This window comes from Hemibagrus wyckioides, linkage group LG14 (genome assembly GCF_019097595.1).
Source record: "Hemibagrus wyckioides isolate EC202008001 linkage group LG14, SWU_Hwy_1.0, whole genome shotgun sequence".
Classification (NCBI taxonomy): Eukaryota; Metazoa; Chordata; class Actinopteri; order Siluriformes; family Bagridae; genus Hemibagrus; species Hemibagrus wyckioides.
Genome location: NC_080723.1, coordinates 11,586,668 through 11,607,534, shown reverse-complemented (window position 1 = coordinate 11,607,534; position 20,867 = coordinate 11,586,668). Strand labels below are relative to the sequence as shown.

At 40.4% G+C, this 20,867-nt stretch overlaps 2 protein-coding genes across 3 annotated transcripts; one reads left to right on the top strand and one right to left on the bottom strand.

Moving 5' to 3' along the window:
- Positions 1-173: 173 nt before the first annotated feature.
- LOC131365063 (uncharacterized) lies at positions 174-8,253 on the top strand. Of its 2 annotated transcripts, XM_058408664.1 has the most exons (9): positions 242-396; positions 731-899; positions 1,398-2,475; positions 2,612-2,705; positions 3,980-4,151; positions 5,977-6,060; positions 6,717-6,787; positions 7,508-7,643; positions 7,829-8,253. In XM_058408664.1, exons 3-9 carry the CDS (start codon positions 1,398-1,400, stop codon positions 7,853-7,855), a joined length of 1,662 nt encoding a protein of 553 aa, XP_058264647.1. In that variant the 5' UTR covers positions 242-396; positions 731-899; the 3' UTR covers positions 7,856-8,253. The 2 variants fall into 2 exon arrangements, with proteins under 2 accessions (XP_058264646.1, XP_058264647.1); XM_058408663.1 differs by lacking the exon at positions 731-899 and having other exon boundaries at positions 174-396.
- A 1,626-nt stretch (positions 8,254-9,879) lies between these two features.
- On the bottom strand, positions 9,880-14,674 carry gpr22b (G protein-coupled receptor 22b). Its single transcript, XM_058408665.1, is given in 4 exon segments — positions 9,880-11,557; positions 12,350-12,371; positions 12,374-13,415; positions 14,236-14,674. Coding segments are annotated over 3 exon segments (1,404 nt in total). The 5' UTR covers positions 12,432-13,415; positions 14,236-14,674; the 3' UTR covers positions 9,880-10,233.
- Between the last annotated feature and the right edge of the window lie 6,193 nt (positions 14,675-20,867).

Genomic DNA, 20,867 nt, shown 5'->3' with positions numbered 1-20,867 from the left:
GTTTTTGCGCATGCGCGGGACGATCAGGCAGCACAAGCTCCAGCCACAGCCTCCCACTGTTCCTTAGAGCTGTCCTCTGGATGTGTAGTCAAGCACAGCGCGTGCAGAGTGCTCTGACCAATAGGAAGCGCTGTTGCTAGTACCTCCGTCTCGCTGTCCAGTGGAAAGCATCGTTCTCGGCTCAGGCGAAGGGGGCAGGGTTGGATGTTGGACCCTCTGAATGGGTATTGACTCCAAATACTACAAGTTAGTTCTCAATCTGTGCCTATAATTAATATAAGATTTAGGGGCGGCGCGGCGCGCGTGCTGATAGAGATGGGGGGCAGCAACAGCTCCAGGCACATCTCAGTGGACTCTGAGGACGCAGAAGGGGTCGTGTTTGTGAAGGGCATTCGGGTAAGTTTAACAGAGCAAAACTTAATTATGGTTACAGTCTTCTCTTTCTGATAAAATACTGCAGAGTTTAGCTTTCTGAATGGATTCTGGGAGAAAAGCCCAGGTAGTAGTATATTTGGGGTACACTGGTGGGTGTGCCTGGTCTTTAAACTCACATTACTCTAATAGGTCTTAGAAAGGTACACACTGTTCTGTTTAGCACAGCCTGCACACATGGTGATATAACCAGCAACTGATATAATAATAATAATAATAATAACAACATAGAACTGAGGGCATGAAGCCTTTATTACCACACACATTACAGCAGAATTCTTTTCTTCACATATCCCAGCTGAGAAAGTTGGGGTCAGAGCGCAGGGGCAGCTATGATACAGTGCCCCTGGAGCAGAGGGGGTTAAGGGCCTTGTTCAGTTGCCCAACAGTGGAGTTTGGTGGTGCTGGGGCTTGAACCCTGATCCTCCGATGATGATGTCTATTGATGGTGCAAAGTGCATGAAAAGGCCAGTATTAAAAAGCTTAATATTTACACAGTAGTATGATGTTAATTTAAAAATTGTGTTGATAGATTGTAGAATTTTATTTAATTTAAACATGTCTCTGCAAAAGGTTTGCGTTTGTGTGTAACAGGAAGTTCAGGAATATAAGAGGGCTAATGGTTGCAATAAATGATGTTATCGTTCACATTTGCTAGCTGTGTTTAATAACTACATACTAAGTCATCAGAATGATTACGATGTGATCATGGGTCCATAATAATTTATTTTTGCACTGAAAGGGGTCCATACTTGGCATACATCAAGTCTTTTATTTATGTTCGCGTCATGGATCATATTGAATGGTAGTTTTATATATACCTCATTTGAAAATGGTTCCAGGACCCATTTTAAAAAGCTTGAACAGCTAAACTTCCAGGGGACTCCTAAGGAATTTTCTACAACCTCTCTCTCTCTCTCTCTCTATCTATCTATCTATTTTTTTTTTTTACATGTGGTTGGCAGATGACCGATAGAGTGATTGATCGCATGAGGGAGCCTCCACCAGCCCAGCGTTCTCAGTCCAAAAGCTCAACATGTCCTCCACCAGATCAGCTTTTAACCCCTCAGAGTGAGACCTTGACTCCTACTGAGCTTTTGCCACCAAAACTGCCCCAACCTCCTTCATATGCCAGTGCACTGGTACCACCATCTCTGCAGGAGTCCATCAGTCCACTTGCTCCTCTAGTGTCAGTAAGTCAGGAGACATCACCTACATCCACACCTACTGTTGAAGCAGTTCCCTCAGTTGCTCATACTGTAACTGAGCCTGTGCCTGCTCCTGTGCCTTCAGTTCAAGAACATATAGTAATATCCATGTCCTCTGAATCTGTACCTCCAGCTCCACCTGCTGACCCCATACCAATAACCACATCTCCTTTAACTGTCACTGAAGCTGTAGCAATGCCTCTACCTGCTGAGCCTGTACCTGGACTATTATCACCTTCTCCTGAAGCTGTGGATATTTCTCCACCTCTGCCTCCAATTACTGATACTGTGCCTTCTCCTTCACCTAGTGAACCAACAGCCATACCTCTTGAACCACCAACAATGCCATTAACTAATGATGTGCTCACTGCTCCACCTGTTCAAGCCATACACCTGCCTCCCACTGTTGATACAATTAACATACCTGTGGAATCATCTGTCCCATCTACACCTACTCTGACCCTAGATGCAACTATTACAGTTGAACAAGTAGAGCTGCCTACAACACATACCTATGAGCCAGTGGCTAAGATTGAATTGCCACTTTTGCCTGTTACACCACTCACATCAACCTCTAAATCAATGGAAATATCAACAGACATTCCACCTGCACCTGTCAAGCCCAGTGACTTGTCCAGCAACCTGGAAGAGTTGCTGCCTCCTCCACCCTCTTCTTCTCTAGCTGTGTCCTGTGAAGTTCCCTCAGTGGGGCAGAATGGATGCCCACATAATGAAGATACCCCAGCTCCAACTCCTGTTGTTGAGCCAGCTGTTGCACCAGTGTTGCCTCCTCTAACTGAAACAGTGGGTCCACTTACTTCTCCAGCGGCTATGGGTGAGGCTTGATCATGTTAATGATGTGTTCTTATTATGCTTTTTAGAGGTTCTTTTTTTGTAGAATGTGCTTTTCCTTAAATATATTATAGCCTTTTTTCTAGGAGATCAACAATTTTGCTCTCTCTTGTATTTAGTCAATGAAGAAAATCTGAGGAAGCTGATCAGAGATGAACTGCAGAAAGTCCTGCAAGAAGAGATAAAGATGGCAAAGCTAAAGATCCATAAGCAGTAAGTGCATGACGAATTTTAACATCAAGTATGCATTAGTTGTGTCTATTTATAATATCCCTTATTACCAGTGGATTTCACAGCCGTGCATTTCACAGCTAGGCCTTCACTGGTGTCCTTCCTGAATTAATTCACCTCTATACCATCATCACGACGCCACGGCAATAGATACTAATTAACCAAAAATATCAACTAAATAGCGAAGTAAAATAGAAATTAGGCTACAGTATTTCACACCTCACAAGGAATAGTCAATTTTATTACAGTCCGCCTTGAAAATGCATTTGTAAGGATGTCTGCAACCAAATCGATTTCTTCTCCTCTGTCAGCCATTGTGAGTTAAAATATATATATTTTATTTAGGTTGTGCAGTTCGCTGCCTCTGACTACTCCAATTATCCAATCAAAGGACGGAAAATTGCTGACGTAATCGTATGCCTGCTAGATGGCCCCAGTGACACCAACTCAAAATCTGATTGGTTAATGTAATTTCATTGCCACTTATTTTAAGCTACAGGCGCCTGCACTATTGATTCTGAAGGCCTTAAGGGCAGATTTCTTTCACCCTGTCAACAGGCTGAAATATGATTGGATAAATACTCTTATCATAAATATACACTACTGGAAGCAGCGCAACCAAGAGAAAAGCTATAAAATGTAGAGAATAGGCTATTGGGAATAATTTAATACACATTCATGGAAAAATATATTAAATATATTAAAATGCAAGTCAGCAAGTCAGTCAGATTCAGATCACTGCTGTTTAGGCCAGCAGAGAAGGCCTTGCTGGCCCTGACGGCCCACCCCTACTTATTACATATGTATTCTTCATCAAGATGTATACCAAAAACTAGTGCTGATATACACTACCCACAAAAAAGTTAAGGATAGTTGGCTTTTGGGTGAAATTTATGGAAAATGTAAAAAGTTCACACTACAGTGATATTATATCATGAAAGTAGGGCATTTAAGTAGAAGCATGCAATGGTGATTTCCTCATCTCAAACAATTTATTGAAACAAAAGCCAACAACAGGTGTGGGTATACCACAACAAAAAATGTCAATGTCTCAATAATTTGTGTATATATATATATATATATATATATATATATATATATATATATATATATATATATATATATGTATGTATACATACATACAATATGTGTATATATGTGTATATATATATATATATATATATATATATATATATATATATATATATATATAATGTATATATGTATATATGTTTGCGTGTGTGTTTGCGTTTCAGTTTGGAGGAGGAGAAAGCTAAGGCTGAGGCAGAAGCTCAGGCCAAAGCTCAGCAGCAGGTCCAGGCAGAGGTTCAAAAGATCCTTGAGAAGGAACAGCTAGCCCTTCAGCAAACTCTAAAAGATGCTGTTATTCAGGAGCGCAAGAACATTCAGCTTGCAAGCCAGTATTATGTAAGATATACTGAGATCATTGCAGATGCACAACATGCAGAACACATTTGGTGCCCTAGACAAGCTTCAATCACTTTAACCAAACTCTTGATGAAACAAACTTGATCCAAAAATTGCCCATATCTGCAACACTTTGTAAGCTGATAATTACACCAGCTAAAGTGGGCGTAAAACAGGACAACTTCTTTTCTTCTGTGCAAGTGGAAATGTCACCCATTTGTTCCTGAAAATAAATTGAAACATACTGACCTTTATGGCTTTTTATAATCAGATAAAATCTGAGCAACCAACAGGTTTCCTTATTGATCAATTTCACCTTTAGCACATTTCTATGATGTAACTCACATCTGGTTAGATTGTGTTCAGTTGCGCTCGAAAAATGCTCGTTTTTATGTCATTAAAATTATTTCATGAATAGGTGCAGAGTTTCATGTTCTCCCCATGTCCACTTGGGCTTACCCCGCTAGGCTCCACAGTGACTCTGATGAGGATAAAGTTTTAACTGAAGATAAAAAGACAAAGAATAGAAAGAACTTCATGACATTTCAGCGGTGTTTCCTGAGATTGTCTTGACTAGGGTGTAGTCCTGCTTCATTACCACTGTTCTTGGCATCAAGTCACACCATGACCCTGACCAGAATAGAACACTTACTAAACATGTATAAATGATTGAAAACAACCCCTCACCTTAATTCAGCCATTACTGAATGTACACTGACCAGGCATAACATTATGACCACCAGTCTAATATTGTGTTGGTCGCCCTTTTGCTGCAAAAACAGCCCTGACTCGTCATGCACTGTGTATTCTGACACCTTTCTATCAGAACCAGAATTAACTTCTTCAGCAATTTGAGCAATAGTAACTCGTCTGTTGGATTGGATCACACGGGCCAGCCTTCGCTCCCCACATGTATTAATGAGCCTTTGCCCATGACCTCATCACTGGTTTACCACTGTTCCTTACTTGGACCACTTTTGATGTGATACCGACCAGTGCAGACCGGGAACACCCCACAAGAGCTGCAGTTTTGGAGATACTCTGATCCAGTCGTCTAGCTGTTACAATTTGGCCCTTGGCCTCAAATCCTTACACTTGCCCATTATTCCTGCTTCTAAAACATCAACTTTGAGGACAAAATGTTCCCTTGCTGCCTAATATATCCCACCCACTAACAGGTGCCATGATGAGGAGATCATCAGTGTTATTCATAATGTTATGCCTGATCGATTTATGTCCTATGCACTTTTCACTCAGTCTCTTTACCGAGTAAGAATTGTTATGATTTGCATTAAATTGTCTTTAAATAATGCTAAGCTTGCACTGGAGTTAACCAAGAAGTGCATTGTTGCTTAGAAACCATTATGTGAAAGTTGTGACAGGAAGTTTTAGTTATAGCATTTAATGGATGCCACAGTTTTATATCAGTTAACAAACACATTTTGTTAAAATGCATTCATCTTCTTACTTTCACTTTATCTTTATCTTATTCTTTATTTTCCCTTTTTTCTTCCTTCTATTTCTGCTCCTGCATTTCAGTGGATGGAAAGGAAGGTAGGTGCAGTGCAGCTCGGTCCTGCATACAGCATGCTTTATTACTGTCACTCCCAGCTCTTTCTAAATTGTTCTCCAGGACTGAGGTTCTCAATGTAAAATATTAGCTTTACATTCAACTAGTGCATGATAAGGGACAATGCTTAGTTCTTTTTGCTCCATATCCCAGAGCGATATTGTTATTGAGGATGACTCCAGTAATTAGGTAGCTTAATATAGAGTCCCAGCAGAGTTGTGCTCTTTGTGTAACAAGTCGGTGTTTCTGAAACAGATCCAGAAGCTGAAAGAGAGGGAGAGAGACCTTGCAAAACAGGACTTAATGTACAGTGAACAGATTGCCAAGCTTGAGGAGAAGGTAAGTAACTTGTGCAATATGAACATATGAAAAACAACAATCGTAACAATCATGCCCATGTTCTTACCCTACCCCTGGTCGGAGTCTTGTCGCTTGGTGGTGCCCACAGATGCTGTACATGGATCTGTGTGGACCAGGAGACAGCCATGGACAGAGCCACTTGGGGACTTTCACACCATCACAGATCTGCCATTTCATCTGTCAGCTTGTGACAGCAAAGAATTAGTGCCTATAATGACCTTAGAAACTACAATGACCTAATAGTTCCTCATGGGCCATTGATTGGTGTTGTAGAAAGGACATAAATTAGTTACAGTTACATTATCTCCTGTTTAGTGTCACCCAAATGAGGATGGGTTCCCATCTCTCAAGATTTCTCCCTCATATCATCCCAGGGAGTTTTTCCTTGTCACCATCACCACAGGCTTGCTAAAATAGTTTAATAATTTAAATTTAATAATTTATTCTTATATCTAGGTATTTAGTTTTTTTGTTTTTTTTAAAATATTTTTATTTTCATTTTTCCCCTCCCCTTTCTCCGTTTCTCTTCTTTTGTAAAGCTGCTTTGAGACAATGTTCATTGTAAAAGGCGCTATACAAAATGAATTGAATTGAATTGAATGTTCTTGGTATGTCCTTTGATTTACCTCATGCAGACTGCAAAGCTCGCCAGAGTCACAGCAGAGAGCTTCAAAAAGGGTCTGGAGGAAACTCAGAAACGTTTCAAGTGAGTGAGTGAGCCTGAGCATGTTCTCTGTGCTCAAATTTACTAGCATGTTGCCAAAACCTTAAAAAAAAGTTAAATCTTAATTTTCATATCATTATGCTGTTTCAGAATCAAGTGGTAAAAAAATCACACTAAAATAAACCTATTGAGAAGACTGATTGAAAATGAATTTTATCTACCCATAATCTATTTCCACTGCAAAAAACATTATGCAAATCTTGAATCTAGTGAAAATGATTAAATGATTATTTCCTATTGTTAGATTACAAGAAACCAAATCTAACATTATGCAGCCTTGTTCTAGACATATTTTACTATTTGTAGGCTTTAAGATTTCTTGCTCTATTTTGGTCATTTTAAGCATTAATTTCTAGAAAGAAGCAAAACGGTCTGCTAATAAAATAAGAAAATGTAAAGATTAATAATAGTAGAAATATGTAGCAAAAATAGCCTTGGACTTTTGGATTTGGTTTAGTTTAATGTTATAATAGGAAATAGCAGATACATTTGACTAGATTCCAGATATTGTCACTAAGATCTCATATTTTTAATAAATAGGACAGGGACTTGGCATGGGATTACTGCGTACTGACCGTAGATTGTAAATTACAACTACTCTGTCTAATGGGAGATGGCATAATTATAAATCTCTCTCTCTCTCTCTGTCTCTGTCTCTCTGTCTCTCTCTCTCTCTCTCTGTATCTATCTGTCTATCTGTAGGAGGTACCAGATTAAGCCAGTTTGCTCAGAGCTGCAGAGTGAGATATTGAAATGTTATTTGCAAAATACTGGCCAGTCTCTGACATGCTCCAAGATTGCCTTACAGTATGTGAAGTGTGTGAACAATACTAAACAGGTACAGCATCATTTCAATTGGTTTAAAAGGAATTTTCTCATTATTTCCTGCCTTTTATGTGCAACATAACATGTGAAAGCCTGATGATGATAACTTAGTGTATTCGAGTTTATCCCTTGAAAACAGATTGATGCTTGATGTAGGAATTTTTCAACATTTTCAACATGTGATTTCTCTGTCTCCAGAACAAGAAGGTGAGCACAGGGGGTTAAACCCATTTCCAGGATGAACATTAATCTTATGGTAGAAGAAACAACCCGACAGAGAGGTGACAAGCATTTATAAGCAGGTTAACACAGCTGTGCACCTTGCCTTCATTCTAACTGTTTTGTTGCTATACTGGAAAATGCAAAGCACTGAGTTCATAAACATGCCGCGAGCATGATTTAGTGCAATTCATATAATATATTCTAACCCACCATGAGTGGGTGTTTGACATTAAAACCATACGTAGAATTCATGGGAAGGAGAAGTCATTGTGCCTCGATTATTCTTTTTTTGCTCATCTGAAAAAAAGTGGACTGAAGCTTATTTTGTTATTTCTAGAGATCTCTAAGATATTGCCTGTGAAGAAAGAACATGAAATACCCTCATTAAATAGTCAACAGTGTTCTAGTCTCTTTGCTTGTGAAGTTGTGAAGATGCATGTCATTTGCAATTTAAATGGCGTGAGTGGGAGTGAGTGTGGAGCTGACCTGTATTTCAGAGGAAGACCTCTGCCAAGTCATAAGCGTCTTTCAAAATTTCTCCACAAGGCTGTGCTGTGGCTTAGAGTTCCTTCCCCATCCATTCTACACGATTAAACCTTATCAGTCTGCTTCATCACTTCTGAACCACTCGACAAGCTCCATGTTTACATCACCAATCAGTGTTACAACATGTGTTATTCAATACAGATGTGCGATATGCAACGTGCTAATTAGTCCAAAAAAAGGGCAAATCAATTCAATTCAGTGAACTACTGCAACAGTGACAAGACAGAGATAGTGGAAAGACTCGAACGTAATGAGATGCAGAGAGTAATAGGGCAGCGTCCCACTTCACTCCACCTGTATAACACTTTTGTTATTATCCATTAAAGCTGTCAGATGCGCTCCCACACTCCCACACACTCGCACAGAACAATCACACATCATCACACATTCCCTCGCTCACTTGGTTTCACACATGCCCGCGATTACACATGCGAAACAGCCACACTGAAATATGTTCACTCTCTTCCCTGTTTAAGCTAAAAAAGAGCAAGGCAGGAGCTGCATCTGACATTTAAGACTAAAGCTCTAGAAACATGAAATGTGGAGCTGACTTTGTGCTAATGACCTTTTTTGATTGCTCTGAAAAACCAAACATTATGAAAGTCAATAGAGGCCATGCCGGCTGGGTTGAATTCCTTATTACATTTTTGGCTGTCAAAACAAAAGTGACCTTGATCAGACAGGGAGCTCAGGCATTTTATTAAGACGTGCAATGCTCCAGCACATTAAACAGCTGGGCTCAAAAATAGGAACTGGCCCCCCGCAGTAGTGAGAAACAGTTCTCATCTGGATGTCTGTGTATGAAAAACAGACAAAAATCCTAAACACAAGCAGCCTGCTTTTGCTTGTTGGAGATTGATTATTGAATTTTTCCCATAATTTATACGCCTCTGGAAGGAAAGCTCTAAATTTAAGCGTCCACTGCCTATTTAACATTGATCTTCCCCTGTGTGATGCAGGACAAGCCATTACCACATGGCTTACTGTAATATTGATGTGGAGGCCATCCTAATTTAAGCTCTTTTACTGAGCCTGGATGCCCTTCAATATTGGAAAGAAAACACGAGTTTGTGCACTGAATACTCCGATGTCCTTGAACAGAAGAGCAAATTGTCTGTGTCTGTGTGGAAAATAAGGTGAATGACTCTCCAGTCTTCTATTACATTCTGCAGTGTTGAAATAAACCAGGCATTCCCCTTGCTCGCAAGTCACTTTGTGTAAGGCATAATGCCAGTTACTTGATGCTCAAGTGATCTTCGCTTGCTTGCATTTTTGGCTACAGCTAACAGTGTGTGTTCGTAGTAATTTGCTAAATTGTAATCTGAATAATGACTTACTAGTCCAAGAGAAGAACACAAAGGGGGAAGAGGACAACATAATAAACAGATGGGTCATAAAAGTGATATTACATCAGCATGGGTCAAAGGTGAGCTGCTGTCTGATGGACAGATCAGCAGTTAATTTGTGTTGAAACCTGGAGGGAAGCTTTTGCCTATTTTATTACAAATACTTGTATGTGGTGCCTATGTATTCTAATATTTATACATATAGTGTTTTATGTGTGCATATACACATCTCAATTATTGAATTATATATACAGTGTTATAAAAACATGCAGTTTTCAACAGCACAGTGAATGTCATACTAGTATACTAAATTTGAAGTTCATATAAATAGTAATAAACTGATATTAATTCATATATTCACATCTAATGCAGTTCCGTCTTTAGCACACACTTGAGGCAGTCTCTTTCCATTATGACCATAATGAAGATTTTTTAAAGTTCAGTTTTTGAGGCTACAATGTGTACTGGTGTTCCTGCAGGTACTGGTATTTAGTCAACATCCTCTGATGATAGACACTTTTGTTTGGCTTCATGATCCTCAAATGTTACTTTTTTGTTCCTCTTTGGATCAATCCATGAGTTCTTTATGACTGAATTGGTGGGCATCGGATCCGTCTCGATGATGGACACCACCCGCTTTTTCATCTTACTTTTCAGAACCTTTTGAAATTTCTGCCGCGTGAAAGCATAGAGGAGCGGATGGAAGACTGTTGTTCCATACGCCATGACCAGGAGGCCCAGACGTAGCTTCACATTGAGGTCACTGGGGCCTGTGCTGAGGATGATGCTGTTTAGAACAGTAATAGGGGTCCAGCACAGCAGGAAAGTGGAGATGATAAGGAGTGACATGCGGAACACCCGCTTTTGCCTCTCCCGCCGCTCGCGGTGCCGTTTCACAGCTCGCCGCAGGGCAATGATCACAGACACTGAGGTTCTCATGCCCAGTGGCACATTACGGTTCCCACTGCTGCCCTGAGAGCCATCTGTGACTTCCGGCAACTGCTGTTGTGAGGACGACATGAGTGAGATGTTCTTTTTCCATCGCATCTTCTTCTTCTTCTGTGAGGCATGGAAGCGTGTTCCGATGCGGATGTTTAGCGCTTGCAGGATTTTAGAGTAAGTGACCAGCATGACCACAGCAGTGAAGCAGAAGATAGGGATCTGTGCAACCAGGTGGTAATACAGGCCTAACTCTGTGTAGTACTCATTAACATGCACTACAGCAGTCTGGTTGGCTTTGGTTGGCTCTGGTCCAAAGAAGCCCACCTCAATGAAGGGCACCAGGAAACTAAGAAAAGACAGCACCCAGATACCCCCCAACAGAGCCACCGCTCGGCCCATGGTCAACACACGATTGGCTGGTTTGACAGATATATCATAGCGATCGAGTGTGATGGCTAACACGTTTGCTGCTGTGGCCACACTAGCGAAGGACACGCAGGCCTCGTGGAAACAGCAGACCAGCACAGTGTCACCTTGCAGTGAGAGAAGCAGCACAACGATGGTCAGCGGGATACAGCACACACACACCAGCACATCGAGCACATGCAGGTTCATAGTCACAATGTTGCTAACAGAGTTGACCAGGTTGGACTTCATGCAGTACAAGACGAGCACAGTGAGGTTGCTGCTCAGGCCCAGCACTATCTCTAGCATCAGGAAGCCAGTTAGGGAGACCTGGAAGCTGAGGGGGTAGGGGTGAGGTTCGTCCGCCGTCATGGCTGGGCTTACAGTCTCCGTGATGTCCAAGACTGTAACGTTACTCATGGTGCCTTCTTCCTCCTGTGTTGAAGGGATAGGCCTGTGCATTATCCTGTTCCAAAGAAATGGGGACAGAATTAGAAAGCAAAATCAGGACAATATTATGGAGATTAACTGTTCAAATGATCAAATATGGCACACAGAACTATGCTTTTGAGTGATCACCAATTAGGAGATTGTTGTATAATTATACATGCAATATTAATTATATTTTCTTTTGTGTTTTATTGCTTAGAACATGAATATCTATGAAAGAGGTATGAAGAAATCCCTGCAAATATCAGTTTGTTGTTGTTCGGCTGTGATGTTCCACAGCAATTAAACGTTACATGTTTTATCTCCTTTTTTTTTTTTTTTTTTTTGATAAATGCAATACAAGGAAAACAAGAGGGAACAGGAAACAGACGGGAGCAGAGATTTTTGGAAAACTACCATAAAAACATCAGGAGCTACAGGCACAAATGCCAAACTTATCATAATTTAATTTTTAAAAATAAAAATCTAGCCGCCTGCATTTTGGTTGTGAACTCTAATGTTTCCATGTGATAGCTTCTTATTACAAAGCGTTCTGGTTCTTTTCTTGTGTATGTCTTTGGCAATGTGTATTTTTATGAAGAGGAAGACCAAGAGCAGAGGCAAAGGGCTGGGGGTTGGGTGTGAGGACAGCACGTATTATATAAAGCGGCTTCAAGGTTGTCTATGGACACTGATGGCCACATAGTGCTCAAGGTAAAATAAAAAAACAAACAATGAAGTTTAGGGGCAGAACTGAACTGGAGATTTTAGAGTTGTTTTCAGATATCCAATTATGCCATGACAATATCCTAATAATAATTGAACTTACCCCTCTCCAGAGCTCGGTCTCTCTCAGTATCCACAGCGTGTGGTTGGCCCAAAAGAGTCTGGGTGGAGTCCAAGTCGAACATCACACCCAAGCATTTTCAAAGGAGAGTTTTGCACCTTTTGTAATCCTTGCAGTCCAGCAGGGAATTCACATCTCCTGGTTTCCACAATAGGTTTGCACTTCTTTATTTTTTTTATCAAACTGACTGCAACTCTTGGGTCACAGCCATGTTCTGGTTTAACAGTAATAGGCCAGTATCCACATTCCCTGTGGGTCATGGATAAAACTGTCCTATATCTCTCCCATTTAGAAACCCCTCTCTGTCCCCATTTCATGCAGTTAGATACAGTACTAAAACCCATAAAGGAAATCCAGCGAATTGTTTGGAATGATTCAGAGCAAAGTTCACGTGTTGATCTATTAATACAGCCACTTCACGTTTAAAAATAACAGTCTTTAAAGCTTCAGATGCTTCCAGTTTTTCGTCGGCTTCAAATGACCCTGTCCTATATCAATGTGCCTTTCAGTTGCCTGCACTGTATTCCCTGTAATTAAGATTTTATGGACCAAGCACGGTGATAAGTCCTTATTGATTTGCTGTTGTTGATTTACATAAGCCTCCACCAAGGAAACCAAGGTCACAGTATTGGTGAGGTCAGCCCTTGCGAGTGGTTATATGTATGAGTGTGTGTGTGTGTGTGTGTGTGTGTGGAGGGGGGACTTTCATCCCCCTTGTTAATGGTAGCCCATAAATCCAGATTTTGTCATTGCTGGGGCAAATAATAAATCCATCCGCTTCTATTGAAGTGCATTTAGTTATTTATTTCATGCCACTGTTTTGCTTGTTCATGTAAATGATGACATTTTCCATCTCCAGTATAAGCTCCACGGAGCAATCTGGATTCATATGCCTTATGGACAGTCAACTTATACAGAGGATAAGTGATGAGTCCTATTGCCATGGGTCCTGTCTTGGCAAATTTCCACAAGGTATTGGATTGGTGCTTGTGTGAACCACGCATTGCCTCAAAAGCACCTTCCCTTTCAGCTCCATTTCTCCAGATGCCTGACAGAGGAAGACAGAGCAGAAGAGCCTTGATGAACAAAACAACCTGCACTAAGACTGTCGCCAATCCCTGACTAAAGAACAGTCATGCATTACCCATACATGCTCCTGTTGCAGCCTGAGGAAGTGCATTGCCTCTAGATTTGATTATGGTCTCTGTTAAGGTAAGCGAAAGGACAGCTAGGGAGCTGCAGAGGATAAGGACCAGAAGCTTGCATCTACTATACATACACACAGTTTCCCAGCCTGAGCAAGTCCTTTTTAGGAAAGGTGTATGTGTTCCTAAACTGAGGCCCAAATCTCTCTCACTGTGCATTTTTCTGTGCATATTTCTGTGGATTTCATAATATAACATTTAATGAAATTGTTGGATTATTGTTTTTTTTAATAATAGACCCATTAAACTGTAAAGTTCGTCCCCAAACACCATAGCCCATCTCTTATCAATGAGAAAAAGATAGGGAGCACGAGCAATCTACATTGGAGAATTATGAGTGTGAATTAGAAGCTAATGAACACTTGATATTTGTATACTATAGGAGGCTCAACATTACCCAGCAAACAGCACAGGAGATTCATGCAAACAGCTTACTGACAGAAATGACTTCTCTTATGCCTTTTTTCCCCTTTCTCTCTATCTTTCAAAGAAGAGCTGGTGTATCCATGGGAACCCAAACTCATGAGCTCTGCTTTCTCAAATAACACCTCACTATATTAGTTCACAATGTAACAAAAAAAGTGACTTTCCAAGATATGGCTGTTTATGACAGCGGATGCTCATCCTTCTTAACAGTCAAGGTTGTTGATGTCACAAACTTACCTCTAATGTAAAGGGAGACCCAGCAGGTACCTGTTTCACAAGAATCTTACAAATCCCAAGTGGTGTAAAAGGAAATATGTTGCTTGAGGTTTTCACTACGGTATTTCCCTGAGGTTTCCAGAGTTGCCCTGGAGAGGAGCATTAAACATTCATAGTCCTTTCATCATCCAGTCAAGTGTGCCAAGAAAATGAGAATACACAGGCAAATATAGGCAGTCCTCGCACTTTCTTGTCCTGTCCTTCTTATCCCTGCTTTCTGTCTCGTTTTTGCTCTATTACACACATGTATACACGAACACACATTGCCCTCTCTATCTCTGCTTCGCTCTTCACGCTGTGGTGTGTGTCAGTGTGTGTGTGAAAGCTTGGCTCATCTAACCCAGCACGCTGTTGCACACTCTCACCCCACTCCTACTCTCTCTCTCTCTCTCTCTCTCTCTCTCTCTCTCTCTCTCTCACTGCGGAGGTTTTGCAGTGCTACTCTCTGTCCTGATTGGTTTGTTATAATGGAGTTAACCCTTTTGTCTCCTGCAAGGGGAAAGCACTCCTGCTTTTGTTTTTCACCAATTTTCGCCAAGCTTTAATGGTGATGTGGGCTAGAGATCTGCTTGTGATCTCTATGAAGCTTGAACTACTGAGCACATGATATTTAAACACCTAATACTCATATTCCATGATGGATAGTGTTCCTCAGGGGTGAAGGGGACAAAGAGGGTATACCGGTAACTGATGATCAGATTACTTTTGGAGTGTGTGTGTGTGTGTATGACTTGTGTGTGCATTAATACAGAGAGGGTGCCTGATTGATAGCTTCAATTATATTGGCCTGTCACTTGGCAGAGGGACCCGTCAACTTCAATTCATTTTGCATGGCTCATTTGCCAGGTGAGCTAAAAGCTAGGGGGTGGGGCACAGCTTCTCATCTGAAGAGACAGTTACAGCATGCGTGTATGTGTGTGCACTGTGTCCACAGTTTAATTTAAAGCATTGCTAGCTGTAAACCCACGCTGTTCTTCCTCCCACTCCCAGCTCACATCAACAGAAGTTCCATGTTTTCAAGTAGGTGTACAGGAATAAGCCATTACTACAGAAAACACTGCTGTTGTTTTTGAGAAATTATCCTGTATTTCCCCCCCAACGACAATAAGTTACTTGTGCTAATATTCAGATTTTATAGACGTTTAGCACTGGTCATGTAATTGTACATAAACTTGAATGTTGTTACTGTAAAGATAATATGTTTCCATAGTGTACAGTACATGTATGCTCTTACAGTGGTGGAAAACATCTTTGGAGTGCAGGTAGTGTATTATTAAGTGGCACATATTCTTCTCTGCTAAAGGCAGTGCACTTCCTCAAACTTTTCACTAAAGACAGACTCAATATTTCATTTTCCCATTAATATTTCAGTTGGATTTTCCTGCAGTCCCCAGACGTTTCTGACTGATATTCTGTTATTCTGACTCATTTTTCTTCCCCTTTGTTCTGCACAGTGTGTGTGTGTGTGTGTGTGTGTGAGAGAGAGAGAGACTCCAACCAGAAGTTCTTGCTCTGTGTTAATCATTTTTATAATGTTATATACCATATTAAAACACAATACAATGAACATGAACGTGAATAATAACTCATGCAGTTTTATGAAATTACTCCAGGCAGGGTGGTGTGATATGGTCAGACATGAAGTGGAGTGAGTCCCCCCCCCTATAAAAAATCGATCTTTTTTATTTATTAAAACAACACACTGACACACAGTTTTGTGACACTCACATTTAATGTTAGTAAAACTTCTGTGACACAGGTTTCTTTTATTGCTTACCGTACAGCAGCTATAAACAGCTCACCAGCTTCTCTTTTTGCTTTCTCTTGAATTTAATAAGACAAAAACTGTTACTGACAAAACAGAAACAATGTCTTGGAGATTCACCTGTGATGGAAAACTAATACTGGAGACTCTAGAATTGGAGACACTTTTTACACATCTGTTTATTTTTAGACTTAGATAATGTGGAGTGTGCACTATACAAGTCCCTGTATATCAGCTGTATATGATGAGGCATATAGCGTACCAGTTTATTAATAGAAACCTACCGCTTTTGTTACAGCTGGAATCATTATCAGAATTGCTGTTATAGACGTTTCTTAAACACCTTTTGATTTGAGAATTCATTCATACTGTGGTATAAAAAAAAATGGCAATGACAAAATGACTAAGTGAATCTTCTGTGATTAAGTTTTAACCCCTTCAGGTCTCATTCATTTTCTTATTCATTATTCCTCGTAAAGCATATGACTCAGAAATGATTCACTAACTACAGTGATCCAAACAGGAGAAGGTATTTAGTCACAAGACTTCGGCGTTTAAGGGGTTAAACAGCATTTACGTTTAAACGGAAAGGAATATAAATTTCTATAAGCTGCCTGGTTGCTGTCATATTTCATGGTTTGTTCATCATAGTGCAGTTCCAAATTTCGAACACTGTTCCTTTTCTTGTCATTGTAAATTAGAGTATTAATGGATTAATGTAGGAATGGAGTGGAGTCGTCATCACACTCCTGCACTGAATCATTTTTTGGACTATTACAAAAGTTAATAAATGTGTACATGCATTATTCAGTAGTGGATATTATACTTCCTCAAAATCCTGCCACACCTTACTAAAAACAAGTTCAATTTTCCTTCAGCATGTTTGATGTTTTCAAATCATTCTTCCCTGCAGTAGCTCTCCTGTGCACTGAAGCCTGAGGCAGTGGGATCCCCAGTAGATTAGCTATTCGCTAATAAAGCTGCCTGCCTTTGTATTACTGAGGAGGCTGACTGTGTTTTAATCAATGAGCTCTTAACACCCACTGTAAGACTGAGTACTATCTGAAGGAGCCAGACCTGCGTTGAGGAGATCCTGAAACATGAAAGAGAACATGCAAAAGTCAAGACTTCACTCATGTAAAAGGGTTCCTTAAGGGTGTTTAGAGGGTTCTAGTTTTACAAAGATGATATTTGACCCTTTGTTTAGGGTTCTACATAGAACCTTCCAGAAGACGGAACCAAAACACTTTAGTGGGTTAGGCAGAACCTAATTTCTTGACTAAAATATTTAATCGGTTATTTTTTTTGTTGGTGGACTTCCCCGACTCTTAAAAAGGTGTTAAGTATGAAAAGAGGGAAACGAACTAAACAGCTAAATGAAGCCCTGAGTCATAGAGCTTCACATCATTCAGGTGTAATTTCATTAATATGCTCTTTGAGAACCTTGCAAAAAAAAAAGCCATTCATGTTAGACAGTTTAAATTACTGTCTCCTTCCCTCTCTATCATGTGCTCAACTCTAAACAGCCCACCTCACTAGACCACATAATTTAATTGTTGATGATTCCCATTGTTGGCTGTGACATTTAGTGCGCTCTCTTTCTCTTTAGCAAAGCACAAATGAGTTCTAATTTGACTGGGTTTTGAAGAGGTTCATAGTTAGAGGGAAAATGAAAAAGGACCACCAGATGAATTTTAATCATACTCTGAATTGGAAATGAAACAGTGCTTAGTTGTTAAGTTTTTAATCTTCTAAATTGATTACACTGGGCAAATCTGTTCTATCTTTTGCTGGGGCAGAAAGGGAACGACTTCTGGGACGTGCAGCACTTCCTGTGTCAGTAAGCTGTGTTTGTGCTGGGGTGTGAGAGAGCGAGGGAAGGCGTGGGAAAGTCTGCCTGCCGCACAGGACGCATTCACAAGGTCATCAACACGCTCTTCTTCTAGCCATGTCTGTTAGGGCCAACTGCAGTGTCATGCTGCAAAAAAACAGAAGCCATGATTCTAGGATTAGAGGCGGTCAACACGCAGACCTATGTTAGGGTTACTCTAGTGAAGACTTGCAATGTGGCAGTTTAATCCTGTCAATAGTGTTTATATTGTTTTGCTATCTAGATTTGACATTGATATGAACTGACTAAATTCCCAATGGTGTTACTTTTCAAAATGCCTATCAAAGTTATTTGTTCTGGCAATATTAAATGTTCTGTCTTTAATTCCCAGATTCCCAAAAAGAAAAGCCATATGCAATATGGGATCAGGGGAACATAAGACAGCATATCAAATGAAGCTTAGCCATAAATAGGTACTAAAATGAAATGAATGGGATGTGGGTTCATCCATCATTATGTCAATGTACAGAGCCACGTGCAGTTTGGCTACTGTGGCCTCCCACAACGTTGCGTGAAAGTCTGCTTGTTTTTCCTCCCCAGGGAATGAGACGTTTGTGAGTAGGGAATTTTTGCTGAGAATCACATGGGGAATCACATGAACATCTCTACAAATATGACACATGAACATCAGTGAAAGGGGTCATAAGTGGACATAGGTCCTTTTAGCTTTCTCACGTTCCCCCCCACATATTTGTGGTACAAGGCTGTAAGACAGTGTTGTTTGGTTGCAGTAGTGGTTATTGTTTTCCCTCTCTGATTTATACTGTGATTAGATTCCCCCCCCCAAGGTCAATCAATACCTCTGCAAGTGGTATTCCGTGTGAAATAGCTCTGTCTGACACATCATATACAAACACACTGGGTACATTTGATGTTGTCCACAGTGCTCTTCACTGATCCTGGCCAATCCTTCAACCTCTGAGACATCTCCCTGGCTTCTCTTCAGAGGACCCTTGTTAATATTCAATGAGAACTATCTGCCACAGGGAGAGAATAAGCCAAGTCATGCATAAACATACACTGAGATTTAATTATATTCCTTGGTGAGAGCAATTGAAATTGCTATATGCATGATGTGAGGGAGCAAAGGGGAAATTAGATTTTGGAAGCACCTGGAAGTTAATGCTTTCGACACAGCACTGGGGGATTTGATGGGCATTAGGATTAGGACGCTCCAGTTACCAGAATTCACAAATATGAGGGATGTTGAGGTCAACAACTTTGGGCAGTATTGAGAAAATGAAGTATGTTAAACAGGATACATCAGATTTTAACATCATACAGGTTAAATAAAGTAGAGGGAATGTGTGGTGAAAAAGGAGTCCTGCTCTGTTTGTGAGTGTGAGTGGCAGGCAGGGTCAGAATATGTGTTGACTGGTGAAGCATAGCAGCAAACAGGGATTTAGTATTCCACATGGAAGCTACCTATCTGAACTCGGTGCAGAAACCCAGCACTGTAAATTAGCTGTGCCTGAGAGCAGGAACTGGCCTCTCGCCTCGCATAAAAATCACACCAAGAAATATTTTATTTCGTTCTGCTATGGTGTGCAAAGGCATCAGGAATATCAGGCAAACTGAAATATAGCTCCTCTACACTATGCCCACATGCACACACTAGCCTTTTCAATCATTTGCACTTTTCCACATCCTCAGTTTTACCTACCAGGAACCTCCTTCCTAAATTCTCTTTCTTTGTTCCTCATCTCTGTTAGCTAATAAGCCTAATCTTTATTTCAAACCTTTACTTTAAAAACAAGACGGTCCCTCTGTTCTAAAAGAGCTATAGTTACTATCAAGATGAAGTATTGTCCTTTGTCATACCTTTCTCTACTTTTCTCCACTGAGTTATTTTTGTTCCCCACCGCCAAATTCTATTGCATGCTCTATCTGTCTGGATGATGAAGCTGCATAGAAATTGAGGCTAATGTTTAAGTGCAGGTGTACGCTATTTATTGTACCTGAAAAGCAATTCGTAATTTCAGTTTCTACATCAAAGATTAAAGCACAAATAACAACATTTCTATCTTAAAAAGCAGTGTTCCTGAAATAGGCAAAAATAGAAAATCCTGACACTGTGCAATGCAATCCATCTAGTTCATTGTCATGGTTACTGTTCAGTACTTGCACAAACAGTCTTATTATGTTGGCGTATGCCAGCGTGTCTGTGCACTTCCGTATACACATGCACACATGCGTACACTTCATTTATACCTTTTACTTCGGTGGTTTGACTTTCAGCCCTTACGAGCGTTTATCAGCGCAGGCTCTCGGAGCGTGACAGTTGTAATGAACCTATTAAGCATGAAATTGAGTTTTGTGATCTAGAGAGGGAGGGAAAAGAAAGAGAGTATATACACTCTTCATGTTCTCCACGTTTTGCTCACAAAACCTAATTAAACTGTTAGGGATTTGTCTTAACAGAGGCAGGATTGTGCATCATGCTTTATCAGTATTACAACAGCATGCTTAAATGTTGTGGGTATTTCAAATAATACATCAACTTGCTCAGAAATTTAGTTTCCAGTTTAATTGCAGATATTAATGTGGTTTGGATTACTGTTATAATATTACTATGGTCTGTCTAATACATTTTGTAATCTGCTGCAAAAATGTAAAATACACCAGTCGACCATTACATTCAAATCACTGACAGGTGAAGTGAATAACAATGATTATCTCATTACAGTGGCACCTGCTAAGGGGTGGGATATATTAAGCAGTAAGTGACCAGTGTGATGTATTAGGCAGCAAGTGACCTGAGCAACATGGGCCAAATTGTGATAGCTAGACGATTGCTTCAGAGCATGGTCTTGGCAGGGTTTGTGCAGTGTTCCTGCTATGCAGTCTTCAATAACTAACAAAAGTTGTCCTTCCTTGGTAAACTGGCAGCAGGGTTATTGGCACCGAAGGCTCATTGATGGGCAAAGGGAGCAAAGG